Source organism: Adiantum capillus-veneris, chromosome 17 (genome assembly GCF_014529385.1).
Source record: "Adiantum capillus-veneris isolate H3 chromosome 17, ASM1452938v2, whole genome shotgun sequence".
Lineage (NCBI taxonomy): Eukaryota > Viridiplantae > Streptophyta > Polypodiopsida > Polypodiales > Pteridaceae > Adiantum > Adiantum capillus-veneris.
In genome coordinates this window covers 35,219,573-35,247,328 of record NC_140947.1, presented here as the reverse complement: position 1 = coordinate 35,247,328, position 27,756 = coordinate 35,219,573, and the positions used below count along the sequence as shown (strand labels likewise).

Genomic DNA, 27,756 nt, shown 5'->3' with positions numbered 1-27,756 from the left:
ATTGATTGTTTTGAAATGCCATAGTATCTGTCAATGGCAACTTGAATTAGGATATGATTTATCATGCATGTCTTAGTGGTCTTGACACACATGAGCTGATTGCAATGGCTGAGTTTTAGCATTGTTTGCAACACTCCCTATATAACTCTTTCCCTACTAACCTTCAATTTCTGAGATATGGCACGAGGGAGGGTAGTTGGAACTCATTGGTCCAATGCGCACAGCCCCCTTTTTGCCGTGCTGAATATTCTAGGCTTTCATATGTATGTTTGTACTCTTTACATTGTATGTTACAGAGTTAGAAGGGATCAGACATGAACTGCTAGAAAAGATTAATCGATTTGAACAGCTTGATGAAATGCTGAGAGCCATTGTAGGAATATACATTCCAATATTGTGCATGAAGTAATTCCATGATCAGTATGTAAAGAGCAAGGAGTTTGTACTAGGTAATTATGTCCCATTATACCCCTTAAAACAACATGTGAAGAAATTGACAATGCAAAGAAATGGACCCTTTGTGAAAAAGAACATGTCCTCTTCAGAAATCTTTTGCCACTTAATTGATACTATTCTCCTTTTTTTTTTTGGGGTCCTCGAAAACATAATTGGAGGACTAAGATAATGTGCTTACCCTTAACACAATTCATAAATTGCTTTTGTGGTTCTCTTTTCCATATTTTGCAGTAAATGTATGAAAACTAGTATTGTTTAGTTCTTTATCTCTTCATCTTGGAGAAGATTATTATGCTCACCCAATTTCTTGTTGAGTCTACTTGCACGGAATAATTGGACATATTCAACTTGTTTCTGGCAATTGGAGCTATTAAGCGATCTCTCCTACTCTACCGAATATGCTGAAAAGTCCACCCTTGTCCCACATTTAACATGCCCCTCAATATGAGCCTACCTTGTAAAATCTCCCAATATTAATTGTATATGCATGTGATTAGGATATATGCGTAAGAGATTTTCACACTTCTTGAATTGCCGAATAGAGCTTACACGGAATCTTCTCATTAGCAAGTAATGTATCTTGGAATCACAAAATTATCAATTGATTTTAGTTTGACTAGGTCAATTATTTGCTCAACCATGAGAATGGTCCTTTTTGCTTGCAAGAAAGACTTAAAAGTGAACCTTGCATGTTGAAAAATGAGTCTGGCAATGTCATAAGCAAGAAAATGGCTTTCAGCTTGTCATCAAATGTCTGAAGCCCAGCGTCGTGCAACTGATTTAGAATACATGTGAAAGCACTCAAGTGCTCAGATGCTGACCTAGCCTCATCAAGCTGCATATTCACCAACTTACGCATCAAGTGCACCTGATGAATAGGTGTAATATTCTCATAAGTGGACTTAAGCTTTTGCCAGATCGCATAAGTCGTGTCCAATCCTTTGATATCCACAAGAATATCATCATTTACTGCCATCTTGATGTAGGCCATAGCCTTTTTGTTTAGCTTAGCCCATTCCTCATCAGACATCTATTGAGGCTTATTTTCTTCCAAGGCATCCTCACAATCTTTCAAGAAAAGAATACCCCGCATACGATCTTTCCAAAGATCGAAACCCTGACCATCAGATCGTTTGATTTCCATCAAACTCTTTGATTGCTGGCGTTATGGACTGAAAACGCAACCTTTGCTGAGGGTTGAGAACTTTGGCGATGAGGGCTGAGGCTGAAATCTGCTAACACTAGGGTGTTGTAGATTGCTGAAAACGCTGGGTGATGATGGGGTTGGAAACGCTGAGTTGCTGGTCCTGAAAACGCTGAAGGTGCAGGCCTTGTGCTGTTGGTACTACGGGTACTTCCTCTTGTTGGTCCTGACTTGTTTGAGAGGTGACCCCCTTAGGTTACTTATATAGTTATGTGCAATGAGAGAGTATGCAACTAATCTAAAGTGCATGGACATGCACGTCCTGCGTATAGGCTAACAATGGTGCCAAAACACTTCCTAGGCTGTCGTAAACCCCACAAATACAAGTTATAGCTTGTTTACATGCACATAGGGTTAGATGTGCACGTGACATTCTTATTCTTCAATGTTGCTTTTCTAGCCTAATAGTGGACCATGACACAGTTCTTGTGGTACCAATTATCCCTAAAAGTATATCACACCCCTCAAGTGGCATGATATAGAAGTTCTCGTGCCCTAGGTATCCTTGATAATACTACGTTTGCCTATAATGGTGACATCACGCCCAGGTGTCGCTAAAACCGCATCCATTTGTGGTTCCATTTCTTCAACGTTACTCCAAGTTGAGCTGCCAATTCCAACAAAAATAAGTTGGGCCGTGGCTCCTCCATCGAAAAATATCAAGACCTCTTGATCTCGTACCTTGTCCTATACACTCTACAGAGCTCGATACGTTGACCCCACAAAATTTGGAACCGGTCGTGTCTCTGTCTTCCCTTTCTTAGCTTTCTCCACTACCGGTTTGGAACTCTCTAGCTTGTCTTAAGCTTTCTCCTTAGATTCTTTCTTACAACACTTTGCCAAAATGTGCCCCTCTTCACCACATCCATAACACATGCCTTCCTTGAAGTACTCTGCATGCTGCTCTATTGTCAATTTAGGCCTCGTAGTGTGTTTCTTCTTCTGCTTCTTGCCGTTCTTCTTCTCCTTGGAAGACTCCTTCCTAGTTGACTGGACATTGGCTCGTCCATTGCATGGAGAAATTGTCATTTGTGTGTTCCATGAGCTTCTGAATGCTCTTGGACTTTTGCTTCAAGTAGTATCGCCGGATCTCTTTAGGTAATTCACAATAAAACCGTTCCATTTGCTCCTGAAAAGGAAAGAAGCAATGGGCTAAAAGGTATCCCAAAATCGTTTTGGGCCCCTTGGAGCCATGGGCTATACAAGGCCAAGAGGGCCTCTCAAGTGCTCAAGCCATCACCATAGAGTAAGCTCTAGTCTCTCAAGTTCCAACATCAAGGTCACCCTGCAAGTCACAGACATTCACATTGGCCAACTTTCAAGCCCATAAGTGTAAGAGCCAAGCCATCAACCATTGGCAAAGCCTGCTGCTTGCAAACTTGAAGCCAACAAGGGTTCAAGCCATTGCCATTCCTCTGCTCAATGTCAATCTCCCTCTTCAAGGAACAAGGTTGAGGTGACCACTTCAAGGGCATTATCATTTAGGCTTTAGTTTTCTATGGAGGAATTTTTCGACTTATTAGTTTGAACCCTTGAGAGATAATGCCATGTGATGTACTCCTTATTTGGTATCCATCATCGCACCATATGGGCTTCATTGATGTATTTTGCTTCTAAGTTGGTGTCGTCTATTGGGTGTGATTTTGTGTTTTTTTTGGTATTCTTTTCAAGTGGTACAATTGCAACCAAAGAAATTACTTTGTTTTTTCTGCCGCTTTTTGCATGGTCTCCATTCGCTCCCATTCGGTTACCAGTTCATACCTTCAAACATGGTGTGGGTGTCCCATGGTGGTGTCATATGAATCTAACCCCCCGTTTCAAATTTTGGGCAATGCTTCCAATTGGTGCCATTGATGTGCGACCCTATTGCCAATCCTTGTTCCTATTCCATGTTACAATTGATAAGATACCTGCCGAGAATAACGTGAATTTTGTGATCTTTAGGCCTTTAGGCGTCGTGTGAGGAAGCATTCTAGAAGGTAGTTTCTCAAAACATTTATTACACTCATGCAAAACTTTCAACTATTTTCATCTACCTTGGAGACATTTATTGACCTATATTCAGACTTGAGTTGTACATGGATCAAGTGCAAAAAGATTCTTGTATATTAATTTTGAAATGGAGCAAGCATTTACAAGAGGGATTGCCTTGCCCTTACATGGAACATAAAGTTTGATTTGTTTGTTTTTATGGGTCAAAAGGATCTCACGATCTCTTCATTGAAGCACGACATTGTATTTGTTGAACCATGGCACGCCAAGCAAGGCATTACATTCTGCTAGATCTAATGATGGGAAAGTCTACTTGATTCACAAAGCCTTGTATATGTACATTATTTTAAGAAGATAAAGCGAGCAAAACTTGGCAAGAAAAGGAAATAAAGAAAGTAGGCAAAAGGAAAAAAGTGGAGAGAGAGAGAGAGAGAGAGAGAGAGAGAGAGAGAGAGAGAGAGAGAGAGAGAGAGAGAGAGAGAGAGAGAGAGAGAGATGTAACACTAAATGCGTTTCGCTATAGTAAGCCCATCAGTAGTGTTCATCTTTACACAGCGTAACCGCGAAACGTTTCACCCCGAAACGTGGCGTTTCACCTCGAAATGTTTCACCCTAGGCTAAGGCCTCACTGAAACGTCAGACCGAAACGCCAATTTTGTGTATATATAGTGTTATGTATAGACAAAATAGGTGTTCACAGTGCAGTGAGTAGAGACACATGCTATGTTAACCTTGAAATAGCTATACATAATAAATAAATAACTATTTAATGCCCAAATTCTCAAAATGGATTTTTTAAAAAAAGGCGCTTCACTCCAGGCGTTTCACCTTGCAGGTGAAACGTTTCGGCCGTTTCACCCGTTTCACGTTTCAGGCCTGCTGAAACGCGTTTCGCGGTTTTGCTGCCTTTACAAGAATGTGGAGGGCTTATAAATAGGGGCTTTGTCACAAAGTGATGACGTGGCGGACAACAAAAACCCTAATTTTTGCCGGAAACCCTAATTTCCGGAAATCGCGGAGGTTGAAGAAAAATAAAATGATGAGCGACGCAAATTTTGCTTTTTCTACGCAAATAGCAAGAGAAAGAGAGAAAAAGTCTTTTGCTTTCTTTTGGGACTCTTAGAGAGAGAAAGAGCATATGCTTTTACTTTCAGGGCTTTTGATTTTGAAGCTTTTGGGGCTCTGCTTTTGGGCATCCCTTGTAACTTTAAATAAGTGGTTTGGGCATTCACTTCTCACAGCATCTGGACGCAGAGTCTGAGAGTGAATCGCGACCCACTCTCTTGTACTTCGAATTGATTAATATAAAAAGAAATACGGAAAAGGGTGCCAATCTTTGGGGCCAATATCTCTAGGCATGGAACTCCGCTGGGCCAGTGCAAATCTATTGTGATCTGTGAATTGTTTTGAAGTGGTTATTTGGTGCTGTCGTGATTGATTCTTGACTTGGAGTGTCCAAGTCTGTTACAGTGGTATCAGAGCGCGGCCGATTTCTCTTCTATGGGAAATCCGATCCCCAATTTTTTTTCCGCGGCACCTATGGCTTCACGCAAGGATCAGTGGACTCCCTCTGCATCTGGAGATGCGGGCTGGGATCACAACGAAGATTCAGGCAGAGAGTATGGCCCGCCTCGGCCTACTCAGGCGGAGAGACAAGAGATGGAGCGTCAACAATTAATCGGCGATGCAATGAAGATGATGCTTAGTTTTGCGAAGGATCCGAAATTAGCAAAATATATGAGCGAGACTTCTTTTCAAGAAGTGCATGAACAATGGTAGAAAACCACTACACCACCACTGAAACCCGCTCTCAAGAAACTTTCTGATCACAAACAGTATTCAAAGAAGGAATTACAAGAGGTGGTTGATGCACGGATTGCTCAGCTTTTTGACGCGTAAAAGAAAGCCAAAAAGCCAAAAAGCAAAAGAAAACCAAAAAGCACGGCAAAAAGCAAAAGACTTCTCGGGATATTTGGGTCGTCAGTCGACATTTGACAAGGCAAAGAAACAGAAGAAGCGTGTTTGATTTGAAGGAGTACCCAGTTCTTCTTCTTCTTCTTCTTCTTTTGACAGTTCTTCTAGCTCCTCGGATTCGAGCGAAGAAGGCAGAAAAGGTAAGAAGCGAAGCAAGAAGCACCGCTTTGGAAAGGGCAAGAGAAAGGCAAAGAAGTCTAAATCTCGCCCAAAGACTGACTTTCTACTGAGGACTCATCTATAGACAGGTCAGATTCTGATGATGGAAACTTTTATGCGAACAAGAAGAATTTTTATAAAGCCAACCAGTATGACTTTCTGGAAGATAAAAGCAAGAAAGTCCGAGAGTTTAAGGAAGGTGGACAGTCAATTAAATTTGACACTTTCTCAGGATACTCAGATGCTTCGAAGGCTTTGTCTTTTATACATCAGTTTGACATCGCTTTCGTGGAGGACGCTACTCAAAGCACTCCAAGATTCGGAGAGGTGCCTCTTGCTTTAAAGGGAATGCTCGCACTTGGTGGTCCACTCTTCTCTTAAACAAGACTGCGTCGGTTAAATGGCTGAAATTTAAGAAGCTTTTTATTTCTTCTTGGTTGACACAAGAATATGAACGAGCTGCTTGGAACCATCTTCGGATGACCAAAAAAGACACAATCAATGCTTATTGTGAAAGATTGTGGAGCTCTTTTCTACCGGCCTCTTCATTCAAGAAGATCTCGTTCAGAGAACAGATTGAGCGGTTCACCTTGGGTCTACCTACAGAGATCCGAGATCACTACTTGGAACAGAAGTCAGCTTCTATTCAGGAGTTGATGAGTCATGCGAAGCGGGGCTTTGCCATTCACTTTGGCAGTCTGACCTACCGCACAGATGAGGCCATGACACAACGAGCCGAACAAACTTCTGGGAATGTAGAAAGAAAAAGAGCAACCCAGAGAAAAAGGATGCACGACCCAAGCTTACTCCTGAGGAGAGAGCTCGCTTCATTAGAGAGGGGAAGTGCTTTGGCTGCGGGGAACATGGACATATCTCCGCGAAGTGTCCTAAAAAGGCACAGAAAGAACAAAATGATAAGAACGACGACAGGCCTGAGAGTTCCATAGCAGCTGAGGAACGTGGCAGAAAAGGCAGATAGAAAAGCAGAACTGGTACCACATGGCATGGGACCTGCACCGAATCTAATGAATGAAAGTACAAACTTTGTCGCTTTTGGGGCAAAGTGAAGGGTCAGGAAGCTCTTTTGAAGGAGCCAAGGCCAACTTCTTTTCACTTGGAATTGGCAGCTCGATTTGGAATTACGCCCGACAGACTGACGCCACAGGCGGAGGTAGTTCGACTGGCACCCGGATGGTATGTTGCCATTACACCGAGCATTGACAAACTCCGTTTGCAATGACAGGGGTGTTCATGGCATGCGAGTGACGTTCTACTTAGGATCCTTTGGTACCACAAGAACTACGCCGTGGTTGACTACCGGGCCGAGAAAGCGACTTTGATAAATGAAGGGCTTAGAGATTGTACTTTATGAACTTCAGTTTCTTACTCATTCTTTTGGGAGAGAACTGAACAATGGATAAAGGTTGAATATGTTTTGATTTGATCAAAAGAACGCCAAGATTTTTCTCCACACTCATGCCGATTGCTTTTCAGAGGGCCTGAAGATCAAACCATTGATCTGATACCTGGAAGCACGTCACCGAACCGGCCACCTTACCGTGTGAGTCGAGTACAGAATGAAAAGATTATGAACCCAATGAAAGACCTCTTGGAAAAGGGTCTTGTCTAGCATAGTACTTCACCGTATTGCTCTCCACTGTTGTTGGATTTGAAGAAAGATGGATCTTGGAGAATGTGCATCGATTATAGCGCTCTCAACAAAATCACCATCAAGAACAGATTTCCGATTCCTAGGATCGATGATATACTCGACAAGTTACAAGGATCCTCGTGCTTTAGCAGGATTGACTTGAAGAGTGGATATAGATCCGAATCGCGTCGGGAGACGTCTAGAAGACAGCCTTTCGGACGACTTTTGGGTTATTTGAGTTTTTGGTGATGCCTTTTGGCTTAACCAATGCTCCTCCGACATTTAACCGGATGATGGACAGGATTTTTCGAGAGTACAGGCTATTTGTTAGCACTTTCTTTGATGATATCATTGTTTTCTCCAAGAATGAGGCAGAACACAGAGATCATCTGCTTCAGAGATACACTTTTTTTTGGGGATACTTTGTCTTAGCAGCAGGAGTGCAAGTGGATTCGGCCAAGATAGAGACTATACGTGATTGGCCCGATTTGAAGAATGTCCATGAAGTTGGAATCTTCTTGGGATTGTGTTCGTACTACAGGCGGTTCATTCGAAAGTTTGCAGAGGTTGCTTCCCCTTTGCATATCTTGACACAGAAAGGAGTACCTTTTTCGTGGGGACCCACAGAGGTGACTGCCTTTCAGACATTGAAAGAGAAATTGACTACAGGACCTATTTTGACTTTACTGACTTGTAGAAGTCATTTGAAGTATTTTGTGATGCTTATGGTCGTAGTCTGGGTGCGGTCTTGATGCAAGAAGGCCATGTCATAGCTTACGAGAGCCGTTTGTTCTCTAGGCCGGAGATGACAACACAGATTTATGAGAAAGAGCTTTTGGCGGTTATCCATGCTCTTACTCAGTGGCGACATTACCTACTCGGAGCGGATTTGACTGTCTTTACAGACCATCAGAGTTTATGCTACTTCTTGTCACAGAAGCAGCTTTTGGAAAAGCAGATGCGGTGGGCGAACATCTTGTCACAGTTTCACTTCCAGATTGTCCACGTGCAGGGACAGAAGAATGTGGTGGCAGATGCTTTGTCTCGGAAGCCGTTGGTTCTGGCTATTTCCACGATACATCATAGGAGCTTCGAGGATATGTTCAATCGGTATGCCATGGATACAGATTTTGCAGATATTTTCACACGGATACGGGATGGAGAGACAGTAGCTGGATACCCCCTTCGGGGAGGCTACTTGATGAGAAAGACTATGTTGTGCGTTACATAGCCGTTGCGGGAAAAGGTTATGACTGAATGCCACTGTCCACCTTTTACGGGTCACCGCGGCATTGCTACCACCATGAAGGGGGTAGATCAGATACTTCTTTTGGCGGAGACTCAAAAAGGATGTGGAAGAGTTTGTGCGCAGTTGCTTGGTATGCCAGAAGGTCAAGTTTGACAGGCATAAGGCAGAGGGATTGTTACAGCCTTTACCCATACCCACCCACCCCTGGGAAAGTATTGCAATGGATTTCATTTTTGATCTCCCAAGAACACAGAATGATCACGATGATTTTCCAGTTACATGGCACGTCTGAGACCATTGTCCTAGACAGAGACCCTAGATTTATGAGTTTGTTTTGAAGGCAATTTGGGAGAACATTGGCACGCAGCTGCAGTTCTCGTCATCGTTCCACTTTGTAGACTGACGGGCAATTTGAGATTGCGAATTCAGTGATTTTAGATTTATTGAAGTCTTGTATCTCGGATTAGAAGACTCAATGGAAAAAGAACTTACCTTTGGTGAAATTTGCCTACAATAACATGAGACACTCTTCGACGGGGAAGACGCCATGTGAGATTGTTGAAAGTGCTGCGAAGGTTCCATCCTTCCTGAGCACGAAAGTTTAGATATTTGAAGCGGATGAATATTCGCGAGATTTGGATACGACTTTTGCCAAGGTTCGCGAGACTTTGCAGGAGTCTCAAGAACGACAAAAAAAGGCAGCAGATCCCCATCGTCACGACTTGAAATTGAAGGAGGAGGATTGGGTGCTCTTACGTTTTGAAAAGGCACGCCTACGAAAGAAAAAGGGAAAGGAGAGGCTTTTTCCAAAGCTTAGTATGCGATACTACAGACCTTTCCAGATCAATGACAAGATAAATGATGTCTCCTTCCGATTGAAATTGCCTGATACTTGGAGGATTCACAATGCATTGCATGTGAGTCTCTTGAAACCTGTTAAGGGTGATGTGCCTGATGATGGGGAGCCTGATGAGCAACCCGAAGTGGAAGAAAACGAGGAGATCCTTGTTCCTGAACAGATTTTGGCACATAATGATACGAAGAAAGGTAAAGTCCGAAGGTGGTTCTTGGTTAAGTTCAAGAACTATCTTGCATTTGATGCGAAGTGGATGGAGGAGAAGGACCTAGCAGATACTCCTCAGATTGTGAAACTTTACCTCGATGCTTTTGGTTTAGCATAGTCTACTCCAAATGGAACCCAGAATTCAGCTTGGCCGGAGATCTGGTGTAGTGGGATGCACAAGAGGGGAGTCACTCCACTCCTTTGTCAACAGATGCCTTGATTTTGATACTAAAATCACTGATGTCTCTTTGAGCTTCAGGGATACTGAGAGCTGACAGTATTCTGCTGGATGACTTTATGAAATGGAATTCTTGATAATGATACTGATTTTTTTCTTGACTTCTTGTGAGTGCAGGAACTGATAGACGAAATAACTGCAGCATTTTGGTCTACTTGATCTCGAATAGACATGGTTGCAATAGGGGTTAGTCAATTGGACATCGATGAGGTCCCGATTGAACCTAGATGCGATTGCTAGCTACATTGCCGATAAATCATGCTCTAAGATCCGAATGAATGTTGAATGTCATGTGATGTCCTGTGATGTCTGGTGATGTCGTGTGATGTGACTGTCGATTTTGTACGTGTGCTAGATGTGTGTTCCTAGTACGTAGGTACTAATAGTCAGTGTCTGCTAAGCCGGTTTATGGCTTTTGTCGGTTTTGTAGGCGTAATCGCGGTCGATTACAATGCTTTCAAGAGGGGGGTATGTCACTAAGTGATGACGTGGCGGACAACAGAAACCCTAATTTCTGTCAAAAACCCTAATTTTCGGAAATCGCGAAGGCTAAAAAATAAATAAATTAAAAAATAAAATAAAATGACGAGCGACGCAAATTTTGCTTTTTCTACGCAAATAGCAAGAGAAAGAGAGACAGAAAAAGTCTTTTGCTTTCTTTTGGGATTCTCAGAGAGAGAGAAAGAGCATATGCTTTTGCTTTTAGGGCTTTTGATTTTGAAGCTTTTGGGGCTCTGCTTTTGGGCATCCCTTGTAACTTTAAATAAGTGGTTTGGGCATTCACTTCTTAGAGCATTTAGACGCAGAGTCTGAGAGTGAATCCCGACCCACTCTCTTGTACTTTGAAGTGATTAATATAAAAGAAATACTGAAAGGGGCGCAAGTCTTTGGGGCCAATATCTCTAGGCACGGAACTCCGCCGGGCCAGTGCAAATCTATTGTGATCTGTGAATTGTTTTGAAGTGGTTATTTGGTGCTGTCGCGATTGATTCTTGACTTGGAGTGTCCAAGTTTGTTACAGGCTTTATAGGCAAATCCTTCAAGAGGGGTACAATGGGAAAGATTAAGAGGATTTTTTGTACATCTAGGGGGCTTTAAGAGTTTTGAAAGCAAATAACTTTAGAGGGGTACAATTGAAAGATAAAGAGGATTCTTTGGTACAATTAGGGGATATTGAGAGGAAATAAGCAAGGGGGGAAGTGGGAGAGTTAACTAAGCAAGAGGGGAAGTGGGAGAGTAGAACCTATCTGAAGAGGTATAAAGAAGGGGAAGGGACAGTGTACCAACGGTGTAAATGACTCAAAAAAGTACTAAGAGCTAGCATTAAGGGGGGGGAAGGAGAGGCACATGGGGAAGCTAGAGTCAAAGTTTATGGCAGGGTGTGAAGCATGGGGGATAACATCTTTTCCACATTGGGTGCATTAATCCAAGAGACAAGGGGTTTGGGGAGGTAACATCTTTTCTACATTGGGTGCATTGATCCAAGAGACAAGGGGTTTGGGGAGGTGGGATAATTTGGGTGAGGTGTTAAGGTGAAGAGCGAGAGGTTTAATCAAGGTGAGAGAGAGATTAAGATTGCATGTAGGGGTGAAAACGAGATTTTGATCACCATGGGAGAGGCTTTAAAAAAAAGGTTTCTTTTTGAAAAGAGATTCTCTATCATTGTAGGAGACACGAGCAAAGCAAGAATCGAGGAGATCCGGGGGTAACCCCTTGCTCTAAGTCTATGGAAGAAAAGGGAGCGAATGCTAAGGAAGTTTTCTAGAGAACTCTCTCTTATCACATATCTCTTAAATTTTGAAATGATGAAGGAAACTTTTTGGTGGGTGGGGTGCCAAGATTGCGAAGGTATTTGGTTGTAGGAGTTGAGGCTTTTTTTGAAAGCAGTGAGAGTCGAGAATCCCAGAAAGAGAAAAGGAGGGTCCTTTGAAAAAATGGATTTATGAGGATGGAAGCTTCCATGGTGGAGATGCAAGGGGAGATTTTGATATGGCCTTGAAGTGAAGCAAGGGGAGATTTTGATATGGCCTTGAAGTGGAGAACCATAGAGCTTAAGGATTTTTCAAGGCTTGAAAGGGAGCCATGCCAAATGCCGAAGGCATTGTCTATGAATCTTTTGAAGTAGAGAAGTGAAGGGTGTGAGGGGAGGTTGATGCTATCTTGTAAGTAACAAAGAAAAAGGCAAGCATAGACAACTGCAAAGTTAGAATCCATGGCAGTACCCTCGATTTGGTGCCAATGTCACAAGACGGGCACCACGTGCCAATAGAAAAGAATAGATTGAACAAACTTTTAGCACTTCAATAACTACTGAACTGAAAGAGAGAGAGCACACGCGACACGGAGTGGCGGAATTCCACCCCAGAGAGTATTGGCCCCAAACCTTGGCGCCCCTTTTGGTATTTCTTTATATTACTTGAACTCAGTACAATGCCGGTACTCGCACTCTGCACCTTCTCACTGAAGCGTGCATAGAATGAGCCCTCTGCACATATTTAAAGGCCCTTGGCCTATGAAAAGCAGTTTAAATGAAAAGCCTTCAAACTTAAAAGCAGTTGGCCTCAAAAGCAATGCCCAAAAGCGCCAGCGTAAATCACGGAAACCCGTATAGTCTGCCACGTCATTAGTTAACGAAAAATCTGGAGCGTCCATACAATTGCCACGTCATCAGCTACTGCGCAAGCCTTTGTGTGTGTGTGTGTGTGTGGGTCCTGCTTTATTTAATTCCTTTGTCTCTTGGGCCCCATCGGACGGGGTCTTATAAGTTGGTAGGACTTCTTCTTCTGCTGTTGCTTGTTATTCTTAGGGTTTAGGTTCCTCGGCCGTGATCTGAAGGTTGGGGCTCTTCACTGACTTGACACGTCAGCAGTTTGTGACAGCCAACATTTACCTTGGAAGGAGATGTAGTGATGATTAAGGATCAGAGAGGCCAAGGAGAGAATGAGACTTATTTTGGCGGAGGGAAGAAGGTGTTGGATAGAGACAAAGAGGGTGAGCAAACCTTGTTGAATAGGAATGCTAGTATCAAAAGTGAAGAGAAGAATATTAGAAGGAAGGGCCGGAGGGGAGGTATCCTTAATGAGAGAAAAAGAGTCTTTAAGTTGCTGCCTCTTTGTGAGAAGGATAGGGAGAAGCTGGATGTCTAGCCATTGAGAGGCATGTTTCAAAATATACCCTTTGTATGAGCAAATGGGGCGCCCTATCAAAGAGGGTTTGTGGATTTTAGGGAGGAGAAAAAAGGGACGAGGCTTGGGTTTCGATGAAAGTGGGGCTAGGATGAAGTCCCCTTCCTTAGATGGGAAAAGAGAGCAATTGGTGATAATAGAGGAGAGGAGAGAGGCAACAAAGGAGAGAGAAACGGAGAAAACAGGAGTGTATGAAGATGAATCTAATAGATGTCTAGAAGCTTCCTCTAGATACCATGACTTGGATAAGAGAACGAGACCTAAATTTTTGTCGGCTGGTTTAATGACTATGGAGGGATCATTTTTTAAAGTATGGAGGGCCTTCTTAAGAAAGGAAGGGGTGTAAAGGGTGAAGATGAAAGACTTTCCAAAGCTTGTTTAGGTGAGAAAAGAGGGGGAAGAAAGCATTTTTTAAGATTAAGGGAGGGAGAAGGGGGGTACCAAGAGGGGTTGGGGAGGGAGAAGGGAGATAGAGGAGAGACTTCTTTTAAAAAGAGCTTAATTGGGTAGCTTATTTCTAGGCAAGAAAAAGAGTGTAAGAGGGAGGAGGGGAGGGGGGAGGAATGTATTTACGGCCTAAACCAAGAAGTTTCTTTTCACAACGAGAGAGATGATGATTAGAGAGGTTATGACAAGCGAGGTAGTGACCTTATTTTCCAAAGCATAGACAGATCGTTTTCCTAAGATCAGCACCTTAAAACGAGGGGTTAGTAAGAAGAAGCCAATATTTGAATCCCCTTTTTATAACACCAAAATGAGAAGAAGTGGAGAGGGTAGGTAAGTAGAGTGGAGATTAGGCCCACCCCCACAAAATTTGGAACCGGTCGTGTCTTTATCTTCCCTTTCTTAGCTTTCTTCACTACCAGTTTGGAACTCGTTGGCTTGTCTTCAGCTTCCTCCTTAGATTCTTTCTTACAATACTTTGCCAAAATGTGCCCCTCTTCACCATAACCATAACCATAACCATAACACACGCCTTCCTTGAAGTACTCTGCATGTTGCTCTATCGTCAATTTAGGCCTCGTGGTGTGTTTCTTCTTCTGCTTCTTGCCGTTCTTCTTCTCCTTGGAAGACTCCTTCCCTGTTGACTTGGACATTGGCTCCTCCATTGCGTAAGTCAAGGAACCTGAATGCATGGAGTATTTGTCATTTGTGTGTTCCATGAGCTTTTGAATGCTCTTGAACTTTTGCTTGAAGCAGTATCGCGGATCTCTTTAGGTAATTCACAACAAAACCGTTCCATTTGCTCTTGAAAAGGAACCCTCCAAAAAGAAGCAATGGGCTAAAAGGTATCCCAAAATCGTTTTGGGCCCCTTGGGGCCATGGGCTATACAAGGCCAAGAGGGCCAGCCATCACCAAAGAGCAAGCCACAGGCATTCACATTGGCTAACTTTCAAGCCCATAAGTTTAAGAGCCAAGCCATCAACCATTGGCAAAGGCTACTGCTTGCAAGCTTGAAGCCATCAAGGGTTCAAGCCATTGCCATTGCTCTTCTCAATGTCAATCTCCCTCTTCAAGGAACAAGGCTGAGGTGACCACTTCAAGGGCATTATCATTTAGGCTTTAGTTCTCTATGGGGTTCACGTTTTCTCAGATTTAAATTCACTATGCGACCCGTTCCCAATCCCTGTTCCTATCCCATGTTACAGTTGATAAGATACCTTATCGGGAGGTGATTAGCCAAAAATAATGTGAATTTTGTTATCTTTAGGCCTTCAAGCCTCACATGAGGAAGCATTCTAGAAGGCAGTTTCTCAAAACATTTCTTATACTCATGCAAACCTTAAAACTATTTTCATCTATCTTGGAGACATTTATTGACCTATATTCGGACTTGAGTTGTACATAGATCAAGTGCAAAAAGATCATTGTATATTAATTTTGAAATGGAACAAGCATTTACAAGAGGGATTGCCTTGCCCTTACATGGAACATAAAGTTTGATTTGTTTGTCCCGCAGTACCTGGGCCTCTGAACAGAGGTACTTGGTCACTGTCACGCCCACCGAAATGGGTCTCTCAAGGGAAAAGTCATCGCCCTAAGAGTGTAGATAATTCTGGCCTCCCGAGTCCAGAGGAAACTAGTGACAAAAGCGTCTGCCTTCGGTTTCTCGGGGCATAGTCCTGGTCGTTCTTCTTGTCCACTTTTATGGTGGATAAGGGGAGCGGCCGGGCTTGCCCCGCCCGACTCTGAAAACAAAACAAAAAATTTGTTTGTTTTTATGGGAAAAGGATCTCACTATCTCTTCATTGGAGCAAGGCATCGTGGAGCGATTTTCTACCATCTATTTATAAGCGAACGGCAATTTATTGTGGTAATTTTTGGGGGCTGCACTGTGGCTAGAATGAGGTTGAGGAATTCTTTGAATCATTTTTTGAGCAGTTTGTCTAGGATGATAAATTGTTTGTCTTTTCCTTTACACTGGTACCCTATGTAAGCATTGTTAGAGTACTTTGTCAAGGATTTTTCGGTTTTCAGTATTCAACTCAATGAAGGTGGAGAAACAATCACTAGATATGGTTTCAGTTCTGTGTTTGCCAAAATTGACAAGGTTTTTTAACTCAATTGCAGGATGTGTTGCGGTATATGGAGAGAGTTTTTGGTTTAGGAATTCTGGTGACACCCTCAGAAACTGGAAACAGCATTCCTTCACACTCAATGCTACTTTCAAGCACATTAGACTCCACTTCTAGCATGGGGACTGCAGGTGCTGCTGTGTGTTCGGTGAACAATGCAGCGTCTGAGGCAAGTCTTACAAGGTCCTCATCGGAAGAAGTTTTGGATGAGGAGGTCTTGAGTCTAGGCTTGGACATGGAGGGCTCAAACACAGCAAAGTCAGCTACTCCCATATCATTACTGTCGCATGCAGTTCCAGGGCCAGATCGAGTGTCTTCTGCTCCGCCACGGGATTCTAGCATTAAGATCTTTCTGCATCTGAATAAAGTTCGCTTCTTTTTGTGCACGAGGAACATTAGAGCAGCTAAGAAAGAGGTCAAACTAGCAATGAATCTGGCCCAGGGAGTCGACCAGTCAAAAGCATTGATGTTGAAGGCACAGCTAGAGTATTTACGTGGTAACCATAGAAAAGCTATAAAGCTTTTGATGACTTGCAACAGTAAGGAACCAGGATTGAGATGCATGTTTTTAAATAACCTGGGCTGTATACATCACCACCTCCGGAAAGATAGCACTGCTTACACTTATTTTCATAAAGCTTTGAAGAATTGTATATCAGCCATATCTGCCAAGCCTCTTCTGCTTTCTACATATTCCCAGGACAAGTCTCTTTCAATTCTTTACAATTGCGGCTTGCAGCAGTTGAGAATCGGCAATCCCGTCCTTGCAGCGCAATGTTTTCAAGAAGCAGGCTCCTTCTGCTGCAAGCAACCTTTACTCTGGCTCCGGATTGCAGAATGTTGCATCTCTGCACTTGAAAAGGGCTTGCTTGAGACTGGTGGGTTTGACAACTCAATCAAGAAAGATGAGCTGCGGGTGTCCTCGGTAGGAGAAGGGAGGTGGCGCAGGTTGGTGCTTCCAGCAGGTAGCTTAAATCCTTCACTGTCAAATATAGCGGCAGGATTCAATCTGGAGGACGACAAAACAATGGGGAATTCTTCCTCAGCAAAAGGACTAGAACCAGCTGCCTTTGGAAAACCACATAAACTTAGTCTACTGTTTGCTCGCCAGTGCCTCCATAATGCCTTGCTTCTCGTCAATCAGCTCTTGGCTAGAGATGCAAAAGGTGCAGTGGAGACGCGTGCTGTGGAAGTTGAAGAAGCACTTTCTGAGGATTTGAAGAGTCTATCACTTCAAAGTTTGAGAGGCGGAGGCCTTCCATTGGGGGCACAGAGTAATCCGAACGGAAATAACAAGGAGGGAAAGGTCAACAGTTTAAGCGCTATTCTGGCTTCTGTAACTGCTTTTGAGGAAGAGCAACAAAAGCGGAACTCAACAATCTTGCAGTACGTATTGGCGGACTTAGCATTTGTAGAGCTATGTCTGGATAATCCAGTCAGGGCTCTCAAGAATGCGCGGCAATTGCTACAGCATCCCGAGTGCTCGAAACCCTTCAAGTTTTTAGGTCATGTGTATGCAGCTGAAGCTCTCTGTCTACTAAATAGACCACATGAAGCTGTTGCAGAGCTCTCTACTTGCATTAATGAGTGCAACAGCCTTGAAACACCGGCAAATGGGGGGGATGAAGATGGTCAGAAATGGAAAAGTGGTGAGAATAGCGAAGCAAGTGCAGAAGGTGATGATGGTGTGGGTGCTGCTGTGGCAAATGCCTCTCTTTTATCGGAGGCCTTGAGCATTTCTAGCTTTACTGGAACACGGGCCCGAGCTTCTCTTTTTGTCAACCTTGCCATGGTTCACGTAATGTTGAACGATTTTCCGCAAGCAAACCACTTTGCTATGCAGGCAGCTTCTATCATTCCTGCAAATCCAATAGCTGTTCTTTGTGTGGTTTACGTGAACCTTGTGCAAGGGCGAACAGAAGAGGCGGTAACCCTTCTGAAGCATTGCAGACATGTTTGCGTGAGGTCCGGTTGATGATGGCGATATTTTCTCCTCCCATTTGTTTTAATGGAGCTCTCCCCAGCCTGTAGGAGTGTCAGAGCATGGAACATGCTTCTTGTACCATAATTGGTAAAGATAGGCTGTTAGCAAGGTGTCACTTGCTGACCCCTTTTTACATGTTAGTAAAAGATGTTGAAAAAAGGTTGGAATGTTTAGAAAAATCATTTTTCCTGAATAAAGCATAGAGTGAGGCGGAAGAGGTGTGCAAAGGAGGGTTCTTGTAATGTGGTTTACATGTATTATTCAAGGCACTTTTGTATTCCTTCCACCTGTAGGCTGTGGGTATAGTATATGTATGTCTGGGGCTGTATTCTTATGGGTGCGGGGTGCTCACATGTGAAGCGCACACATGCCAGAGGCTATGCTTTTCTGTCTTGCATGTATAAGGTTTGCTAGAAGGGCGTAGATCTAAGTAATTTTTTGAGCTCTCTGTGATATAGTAAACTACTGAACTGTGATTGGAATTGGATCGTGGGTCTCCTTCTCCCCACAAATCCCTCTTATCAGAGGTTTGAACCTATTGGCAGAATTGTAATAGCTTCCATGTGCTGAATTTTTGTACGCTATCTTTTTTGAGTTCTGTATTAAATCTCTCAAAATATACAGGACTTGAGGACTCACAATTATCTCTCACGATTACAGGACAGGACAAGATCCTATGGCAGTATCCAAATCTCAATTTTGTATATAAACCAGGAGAGCAGTGTGAGAGCCTGTTCTCACGGAGAAACTTTTCCATGGAAAGGAGAAAATCACTTCTTGAGTGAACATATTTGCAGATTTTACACACAAATGTGGTAAAAACCACTCGTTTTTATCTTAGTAAGTTTCAAAAAGTGTCACAAAATAGCCTTGGAATTACTAGACTGGTTGGTGTTTTCTTAACAGGAGCCTTTTACTGTTTTTCTTTTGATGTACTTGGGGTTCGGCATTGTGAAGGAAGGATGGCGTAATGAATTGCAATAGCTTCGTTGGGGGCTGGATCGTCTAAGCCGTGGAGAGTCGGGTTGTGCCTCAACTAAGTCTGATGTGTGGATACAGTTTTCAGCCCCACAGCTACTCTCCGATTCTTACGACCTGTACTTACATAGATGCAGTGTTCCGGAGGATGTTCGTAGTATTTTGGCCACAGGACGTGAAGTGCCACATTAGGCAATACGGATCACAAGTCAAGTCAAGGGGTGCTGTAGTGCAGCACCGTATGTCTTTTCTCTTTCGAATGGAGACCACATGAAGATTGCTGAAGCATCTGCTATATTAATAATAATTTACATAACGATGGATACCATAAAAAAGGGGACTTTTTGGAGCCTTGACTGCCAACTTTGGCACCTTTGACTGCTTTTGCTATGTACATACTTTTGCACTGATGATTGGTGTGTTTGCGAGGCGCAATAATGGCACCTCGCAATGTCATGTGCATTTTCTCATACTACGTCAAGGTCGCTGGTCGGTGGGCAGTGCATCCTGGCCCTTCATCAACTGTCTTTTCTGGGGCGGAATCATTGCTGCAGGTGACAGATTGACGACAGGTCAGCAGGTGTAATCATCCAGCAGCACCCTCTCAATCATTGCCAATGATTGTGAGCCCCATCAGGAGCCATAATTAATTATCAGCTGGTCTGTCCTCATTGCTAATTATTGTAAGCCCCGTCAGCATGCGTAATCTTCTCTACGCTGGCAGGTGTCCTCTGAACTGTACCCTGCGCTGGCCTAGCAGCAGGTGAGAACCTGTGTGCAGCTCTGCAACCTACGTAAGCATCAGATCAGCTTGGCCCGCCTCCCAGCGACCCTCGACGGTAAGGAATGGACACTTAGTGTCCATTCTCCATTCTCTCATAGTACTTGCTCCCCAATGGCTTCTGGCATCCGCCGGTCGCCAATGGGTCGCAGGTATTATGAGGAATGGACACTAAGTGTCCATTCCCTACCCCATAAAACCAACTTGAGAACGGGACGATGCAAAACTAGCTCTTGAAAACACGCATGTCCTGTAGTTGACAAAGCATGTTTTAGGATAAAGAAATAGATTGATATATGAAATGGTTGTAGGACAAAAGAATGGAATGATGATTCGGTTATTGAAAACCTAGGTGTAACCAGGTTTTCTTTTATATTTGCGGAAAACTTATTCACGACTCCTTTCTGTCACAAATAATAGCATCTTGTAGTGGGAGGAAAGTTGCTCTCATAGAGGGAGGCATACATAGATTTTGAGGACGTCTAAATCTAGTCCTAGGTCCCTGTTAATCCTTTCGTTCCAGTGAGATTTTATTCTTAATGTACCAAAAGTTGTTGTGGAGACTTCCCTTCTGTGCTCTTGTGAGTGCCTGTGTTCTTTTGCTTCCAAGAGTTAAGCTCTTATTCATCCTTCATGTTTTTGTGGTAAGCAAGTTGAGGGTAAGTGCTTGACCATTATCTTTCCCTTTTGTGCTCTTTTAAGATTCTTGGAAGGTGTCAGCAAAGATCTCCAATTGATATATTTTTTGTGGGAAATTGTTTGGCTTGAGATTGACTCCCACTCCCAAGGCATGATTTGTATGCAACAACATTAGGGGTAGGTTTCAATAAATGAACTGCAACAAGAGGCAAATCTAGTCTTGCAATACAACACAAATTTTTGTAATGAGCAAATAAAGGCATTCGCTTGTATGCTATCGCATATATTTTAGATAGACTTTGAGTTTTGTATATTCCATGCATACATTCAAATAAACACAAACACCATGCTAGGTGGTAATATTAATCAAATTTATACCGAAACACATTAATTTTGCTTATTTATTCTTTGAAAAATAAAATGACAAACTTTCTTATGCGTAAAGGTTGTTGGGTGGAGTACATTGAAGGTGAGTAAGAAGTGACACCCTAACTTGAGAGCAAAAAAAAAAAAGCTGGTGCAAGGAAAGTCATGCATTTGCTTTCCAAGTGGTAAATTGGTTATCTCGTTTCCCTTTGGAGTAACATGTCTTGAGTTCAAGACTGGCCAGATAGATTTGTCGTCTCTTGGAAATGTTCTTACAATGTTAAAATTTCTATTTTCTTTTTTGTAAGCATACAAGACACTATGATTGGATGTATTTCTACAAATGAAAGCATGGTGTTTGTTACATCTACCAAGGCAAGGAAAATGTGTTTGAAGAATAGGAATCATACCACAAAGATTTACAGAATCTACAAAACTTGCATCATTCAATGTTATGGTGTGGGTATCTCCGGGGTCTTTGTGTATAATTTTATGTGTTGTCGTGTATTGAAGAAACCACACCCAATTTTGTAGACATAATGGCCATGTTGTTAACAGAGAATAAGAATCTAAATTGTTACAAAGCTAGCGGCTAAACCACACTCACCGGGCATCAAGATCGCCTATCGAAGTGTGCGGTGTGCATGCTCAAAGTTAAAGGGTGATGGTTCCCATGATGATGGTGCGTCGGCAACCAGGTTCGTGTGGGCAAGAAGGCAATTGCATATAGCCCGACAATGAGATGAATTTATTAGGGTGGAGGGTCACGTGTAGATCCTGTCTCCTACATAGCATCATAGACAACACACATTGTTCCCTCCTATGGGTAGGTGGAGGGTCATGTGTTGATCCTCTCTCCTACATAGCATCCGCTAGACATCACACATTAATATCAATGCTTGACTTGATCGCACACCGTGCAATCAAGCGCACCATTACCAATTGGACTAAGTTGGATGCATTTCTTTTCTTATGTCTTTATGATCTAATGATCTTCTCACCAAACTTAAATTATGGTGTTAGCTGTGCATGTGAACCTACTTTTGTTAATTCTAGTGTAACTTTACAAGATCATAGCTGTATTAACTCATTTATTAGAACGAAAATGGTCTTTTTATCGGGAGACCTTTGGTTCTACAATTTGCTTGTGATATGTTTATAAGCTATATCACAAATTTGCTTATGATATCTATATAAGCTATATCACGTGGAAAATGCAAATTGAAAAACATGTTCCGTGGAGTCCACCCAAGAAGAAAGAAGAAACCAATAAAAATAAGATAACCAAGTCAAGAGATCTGAGTGAGAAAGCGTGAAGCTGCATCTTCTGCAAGTAGAGAAAGGAGCTATTCATTAAGCATAGCTCCAAGATTAAAATCAAATGTAGAGGTATTGACGTCTGGACAAGAGTCGTAGGATATCATAGGCTAAAGTCTATGATTTAGGGAAAGGCTAGTTGTGAAGTGCCACATGGATGGCATGCACAAGGCCTCCTAGATATAGACATGGTTTATAAGATGCAACTATTCAAGCACACATCCATGATGACCCTAATAATGACAAACAACTCGTTCAACCATTACACAAGCCACAATGCATCATGCATATTGCTAGAGACAATCCACATGCATGAATTCATCCTCTCTAATTTAGAAATTGAGAGAGAGAGAGAGAGAGAGAGAGAGAGAGAGAGAGAGAGAGAGAGAGAGAGAGAGAAGACCTATGTTTCAATTGCTTATTAGGTGGTCATGCTAATAACGATTGTCCCCAAAGGAAAGCACTAGGAGTGGGAAAGACAAAAGTAGTGCACATGGTGCAACTTCTTTCTCTTAATTCTTCTTCTAAGTATGCCAACATGGAAGTCTCACATACGAAAGAGGTTCATGAATGTTGCTTGATTGATTCACTTTTGGATCACGTGCCCTAGTGGGAATGCACGACACTATCAAAGGGCACAAGGTGTAGATCTTGGTAGATGATGGCGTTGGAGATAATCCCTAAGCTATGCCTCATGTGTGTACGCCTCTAAGAATAGAAGAATCTTCAAGTCAACTCATTCATGATGTAAGCAAAATACTATGAGCTAGATGAGCCTCAATCATTTCCTAAAATCTTGCTCTTGTATACTACCTATAAAGGCTATTTTGCAATGAATAGAATGTGGACATGTGGGTTCTTTTTTCAATACTACCAACTCTTTAAAAAATTCTCTCTTTATCCCCATTTCTCAATCATTATCTCTATAGCTATGCTATCTTTGTGCTATCACCCTTTAGCTAGGTGACTAACAAATGGGGCCTCTTACAACTTTCTTAATTAAAATCTAGTTAAGAAGGTAACTCTACCACAAACTCCTAGCTCACATTGCTGCCAGGTAGTAATGATTAATGGGAATGAAATTGAGGTTTGAAAGACCAAGTAAAAAATTGAAGGGATGCTGCATGTGCCCGTGCGTGCATGCGGGAAGGGGAAGAAGAAGGAGAAGCAATTGGGGGGAACAACACACAGTGAGAAGTCCCTATGTGTTTCCTTTATTGTATATACACTTGAAAAGTAAATCAAATAAGTGAGTAATTGTGTAGAGCATGTTAGTCTCGTAGGTGGTCATAGGCCTTTACTCCAACAATCTTCCACTTAAAGACCAATGTGACAGTAAGTGGCTACGACTAAAGCTAGTATGTAATACCATCAAGTGCAACAGGTTCACCCTTGTATAAATGTGTTCAACGTACACCCATATACTCAATGCAATGTGTAAACCACTCTGTAGCCAAGCTCTTTGTAAAAGCATCTGTCGATTTGTCATCAGTGTGGACCTTGACAAGATCCAATCACTTATCCGTCACAACACATCCCGAATGAGATGCTACCTCACTTCAATGTGTTTTGACTTGGAGTGAAACATGGGATTTCTTGCCAAAGCAATGACACTCTGACTATCACAATGCAATATTGAAACGTGATGAATGTAATCTCCCACTAAATGTGCCAACCATATAGCTTCCTTGCTAGCATGTGACGCTGCAATGCACTCAAATGTCATATTAGTGAATTTTCCAATTCTCACTTTCAAAATGATCTTAAGATTTGACCACATGGCCAAATCTTAGCCAAAGTTTTGAGAGCATGGCTTGAAAGAGCTGTTCAAGTACTACCTTGTGGAAGGATTTGGCCTTAAAAAATAGTTTGAGATTTGTCCATGTGCGCTCCTTGCCGCACTGTCGAAGCAAGGGCCTTGCCTAACACTATGTGCGAGCCATAGACGGCTCCAAGCACACAACTAGCTTAACTAGTAATCTCAAAAGAGGGCAATGGTGTATCACTCACCGCTCTATGCTCCTGCCGTGGAGGATTCCTCGCCGCGAAGAAGAAGGAGACGTCGCTACGTCGCGCTCAACCGCTTCACTGCCGTCGTGCCGCCGCAATGCTCGATCGCACTCTCTCTCTCTCTCTCTCTCACATACACACACACACACAAGGAGGTGAAGAAGAAGAAGATGGAGATGGAGATGGAGCAAGAGCACTCTTCTATTGCACAAATGAGAGAATAAGTGAATTTTAGGTTTAGTTGGCTTTTATATGAGCTCACCCCATTCACACTTGGGCGCCCATGCTTAGCCAACTAATCCCTTGAATGTCCCGGTTAGAGTGCGCCTCTCATCGGCGATCACTCTTACCCTTTTCCTATTGGTCCGACAAGCCCGGTACCTGACTCTACCAAATACATTATACACATCCGTCGTAGGTGATGGGGTGTCCGTGAGCTGTGAGGGTTAACATGGCCCCCTTCCTGATGTAGATTCCGTCCTCGGAAGCTATTGAGTTGAAGCTCGTTCGTCGAGGTGGAAGAGCATTTGAGATGAATGTCCTTAGCCTTCTTCAGTCACTACAAAATCAAACAACATTGGTACAGTAATTGCATACTCATAAGTGAGTAAAAAGCATATGCAGTTTTAGGTAGACAAATTGATTGGTAAAAGAATTTCAAACAATTTGTCAGCAATGAACATTAAATTGCAATGTAATCAAATGCATAAACACATGTAAAGGTAAAAAATTAAACAAGTTTGGGGTCGCTAATTTGACGGTCGAAAGGCACTAGAGATCGAATATTAATACCATGGGTAAGCTTCTTAATTTTCTGTGGTCAATTAAGTTGTTTAATCGCGAGAGCCAAGTATTCATGTTCGAGGGCTGACTAGAGGCTATATCTAGAAGACCTTGTACTTAATCTACCATAAAAGGAATTTCTCATGAAATCATCGCCTGACTGATTACTTTTTCTTTGACCCCCCAAAGTCTTTTCACATTGATTCAATTTGATGTGTGTGCTTATTTTGTATGCGTTGGGTTTTTTGCTTTTCAAGGAAAAGCGCCCACACTGGGAACCTCTAGGGCTCTAGTACCATAGGCAATACATGTGAGTGAAGTACCAAATCAAGCTGAGATTTCTCTTCCAGCTTAAGATTTTACAGTGTGGCACTTTGATTTTTTGTTTGTTCATTTTCAGCATTTTAATTTTGTAACTTTGGGGGGTCATATAACACTGATACATCTCCCCAGGCTCATCACACTAGTTAACTCCCTTTATAATACTTAAGCTAAAGGTCAATAGGGTCAAGCCCACTAGAAAGTCCTAGTACATTTCACACAATGCTGCCTAAATCGGATTAAGAACTTAAGTAACCATTGATTATTAGGAAGGCATTCCCCATGGTATTAAGAGAAGATTTCTAACACCTAACTTGGTCAAACTAGCTTAGTCGGACTGCTTGATTTTTAAACCTAGACAAGTGATTATGACAAAAAATTACATTGAATTAAATGTTTGATACTAAGCAAATGCGGTGAATATTAGGCTACCAATCACAATTAAAGCAGACAATCATAGATGCAAAAAAGATAAGGGGCAATGCTAATGGACAAGAAACACCTGTTTGTGTCGATGGTCGCGCTTGATTTGAAGAGTGAGTCGAGATAAAGATTCCATGAAGGTCCAAATCCTACCAATAGCAACACGCTCTTGTACACACTAGGAAACAAAAGGAATACCTCCTGGAGGCACATTAGTGGAAAAAGGTACCAACACTTATTGAACACAACAAAAAACATAAGGAATTCTAACCTAATTATTTGCACTCCCCCTAGAGAGTCAAGGGAATAGGATATTGTAGAGGTTGGGGGGAAACCCTAAGGCTAAACCCCTATCCTCGTCGTCGAGATAAACAAAGTTATCATCCATGAGACCATATGTGCCATCCATGTAGTCGTGTAAATTTTCTTCTTTATCATAGGTGCCCATGTTTACTAAGAAGGTCACTAGACGCCTATAATCATCTTGGTCAAAAGGGTAGGCTTGTGCAATGGGAGAAACGCTCTCTACTAAGTATGGATCAGACGTGGTCAAGAGACGTATCAACCATTCTAACTCCTCAAAATTCCTCTCACATGCTATCGTACCTATCAAATCCCATTCACATGCAAGCACTGGAAAGACCATGTGAAATATTTGTGAAAAGTAACGAGGGTACCTCTCACCCAAGGCAGGAGTGGATGACTCTAGCGTACTAGCCATATCTGTACACGCAAATAGATGATGGTTAGAGTGCAAATATTACAAGGGTGGTGTTCTTGTGCATAATTTGTTTTTATGATTTGTGTTATGGCTCTTGCTCTTTTACTTTTTTATCTTGTTTTTGTGAGTATAAGGCTTTATATATACATTCCCTAAGATTGGAGATTAAGAGGTCAGGGAGAAAGGTTGAGAGGGAAGCAAGTGAATGATGGATGTCCACAAACACTCCCCCCTTCCTTGGGTAGATCATACCGTTTGAAATGATGTTGTCACCCTTTGAAACCAATTGTTCCAGTTGGTAATAGGTGAGGATTTTTGCCAGTAGTTTTCTATTACCCTAGGTGCCTCGTCAAGTTGCAAGGGTGGTAAGGTACTCTCCCAGGATCGAACTTGAAGTGGTTCATTAGGTGATTCTTGAACACTGGGAGGTGTGGATTCTTTTGTAGCTTCATGGAGGTCCACTACTATAGATGGAGGCTGTGTAGAAGCTTTTACCTCTATGGATGTATTACATGAGGAGCTAGAAGCTTTATGGAACTCCCCCCTTCCTGAGCTAGGTGGAATAAATTGGTTTTGCCTTGGAGCCCAAAATAGCTCTGGACTAGGTGTGTAGCATTCTGTGATCTTTCCCTTCCCACGGTCTGCCATTGGCTTTAGCGTTACACTGTTTGACTCATATGGGTTTGTTGTCGATAGGGAAGGACACATTTTACGTTTAGGTACCCAAATTTGCTCATTTCCATCATAGTAGCCTTGGGCTTCTAATAGTTGTTTTGGAATCCATCGTGATTTGGTCTTGACTCTCCTAGGGCGCGCTCTTGGTTTTCCCGGGAAATTTTTTGTTGGAATGGATGGGAGGGTTGAGGTAGTTGGAAGTAAGGCCTTGGGGACCCATTGATATGTACTCTTAGGTCGTGCAGGTTGAGTACTTACAATATTACTACTTGCTGCAACTACAAGTGTTGAAGTGCTAGGTTCATGGGTAGCCGACAAAGACGAGTTAACCACCTTGGCTTGTGAATGTTGGCTATCCTTCAACTTTGATAGAGTTTGCAACGTAGGTGACTTTGCTTGAATGATAGGGGTAAGAGTCGGTGGTCGTGTCATGACACTACCAGTATCCCAATCAATAGTGCATTTGGTTGCCAACTTCCACGTGCATCCCAGGTTTACGTTGCCTTCCATAGCTCCCGCGGGCATGACTAGAAACCTCTGCACTATGCTTCCATTGTCATAGACAACAGGGGTCTGAAGGACTCCAAGAATAGCAATTTTCTTTTTATTAATGCCCTTGACTTGCATCGTACTCGGGGATAGGGTCGGTTTCCCTAATTGACACCAAACTCCATAGGATAACAAATTGTGTTTAGCTCCCGTATCTAATAAGGCATTGTATAGTACTTTCCCATAGGGGCTATTTAGCTCAATTGGGTATCGTAGGGGTGGCTCAGATTCTAATGAGTCGTCATCTGTGTCCTCGAAAAATGCTTGCGTGATTCCCAAATTAGCCTCTCGTTGGCGTCTAAGACGTTGTTGTCGTTCTCGAGCCTCAACTCTTGCTTGGATTTTTTAAAGCTCTGCTTGTTCCTTGGCAGCCTTCTTTTGATGGATGGCTTGCAACTCTTCCTGGCTTAGAGGATCATAATATATTTTGAATTTACTCCCATTAAGGAATCCAATGGTTT

General features: G+C 42.5%; 1 protein-coding gene across 1 annotated transcript in view; it reads left to right on the top strand.

Annotated features, from left to right (window-relative positions):
• LOC147437052 (Tetratricopeptide repeat (TPR)-like superfamily protein) overlaps nt 1-18,011 on the top strand; it is a 48,186-nt gene extending 30,175 nt beyond the window's left edge. Inside the window, exon 6 of the mRNA XM_086486465.1 lies at nt 15,744-18,011. Within this exon, the coding sequence (XP_086342591.1) occupies nt 15,744-17,723 (1,980 nt within the window). The 3' untranslated portion in view covers nt 17,724-18,011. The remainder of the gene's footprint in view (nt 1-15,743) is intronic.
• Nucleotides 18,012-27,756: the final 9,745 nt, after the last annotated feature.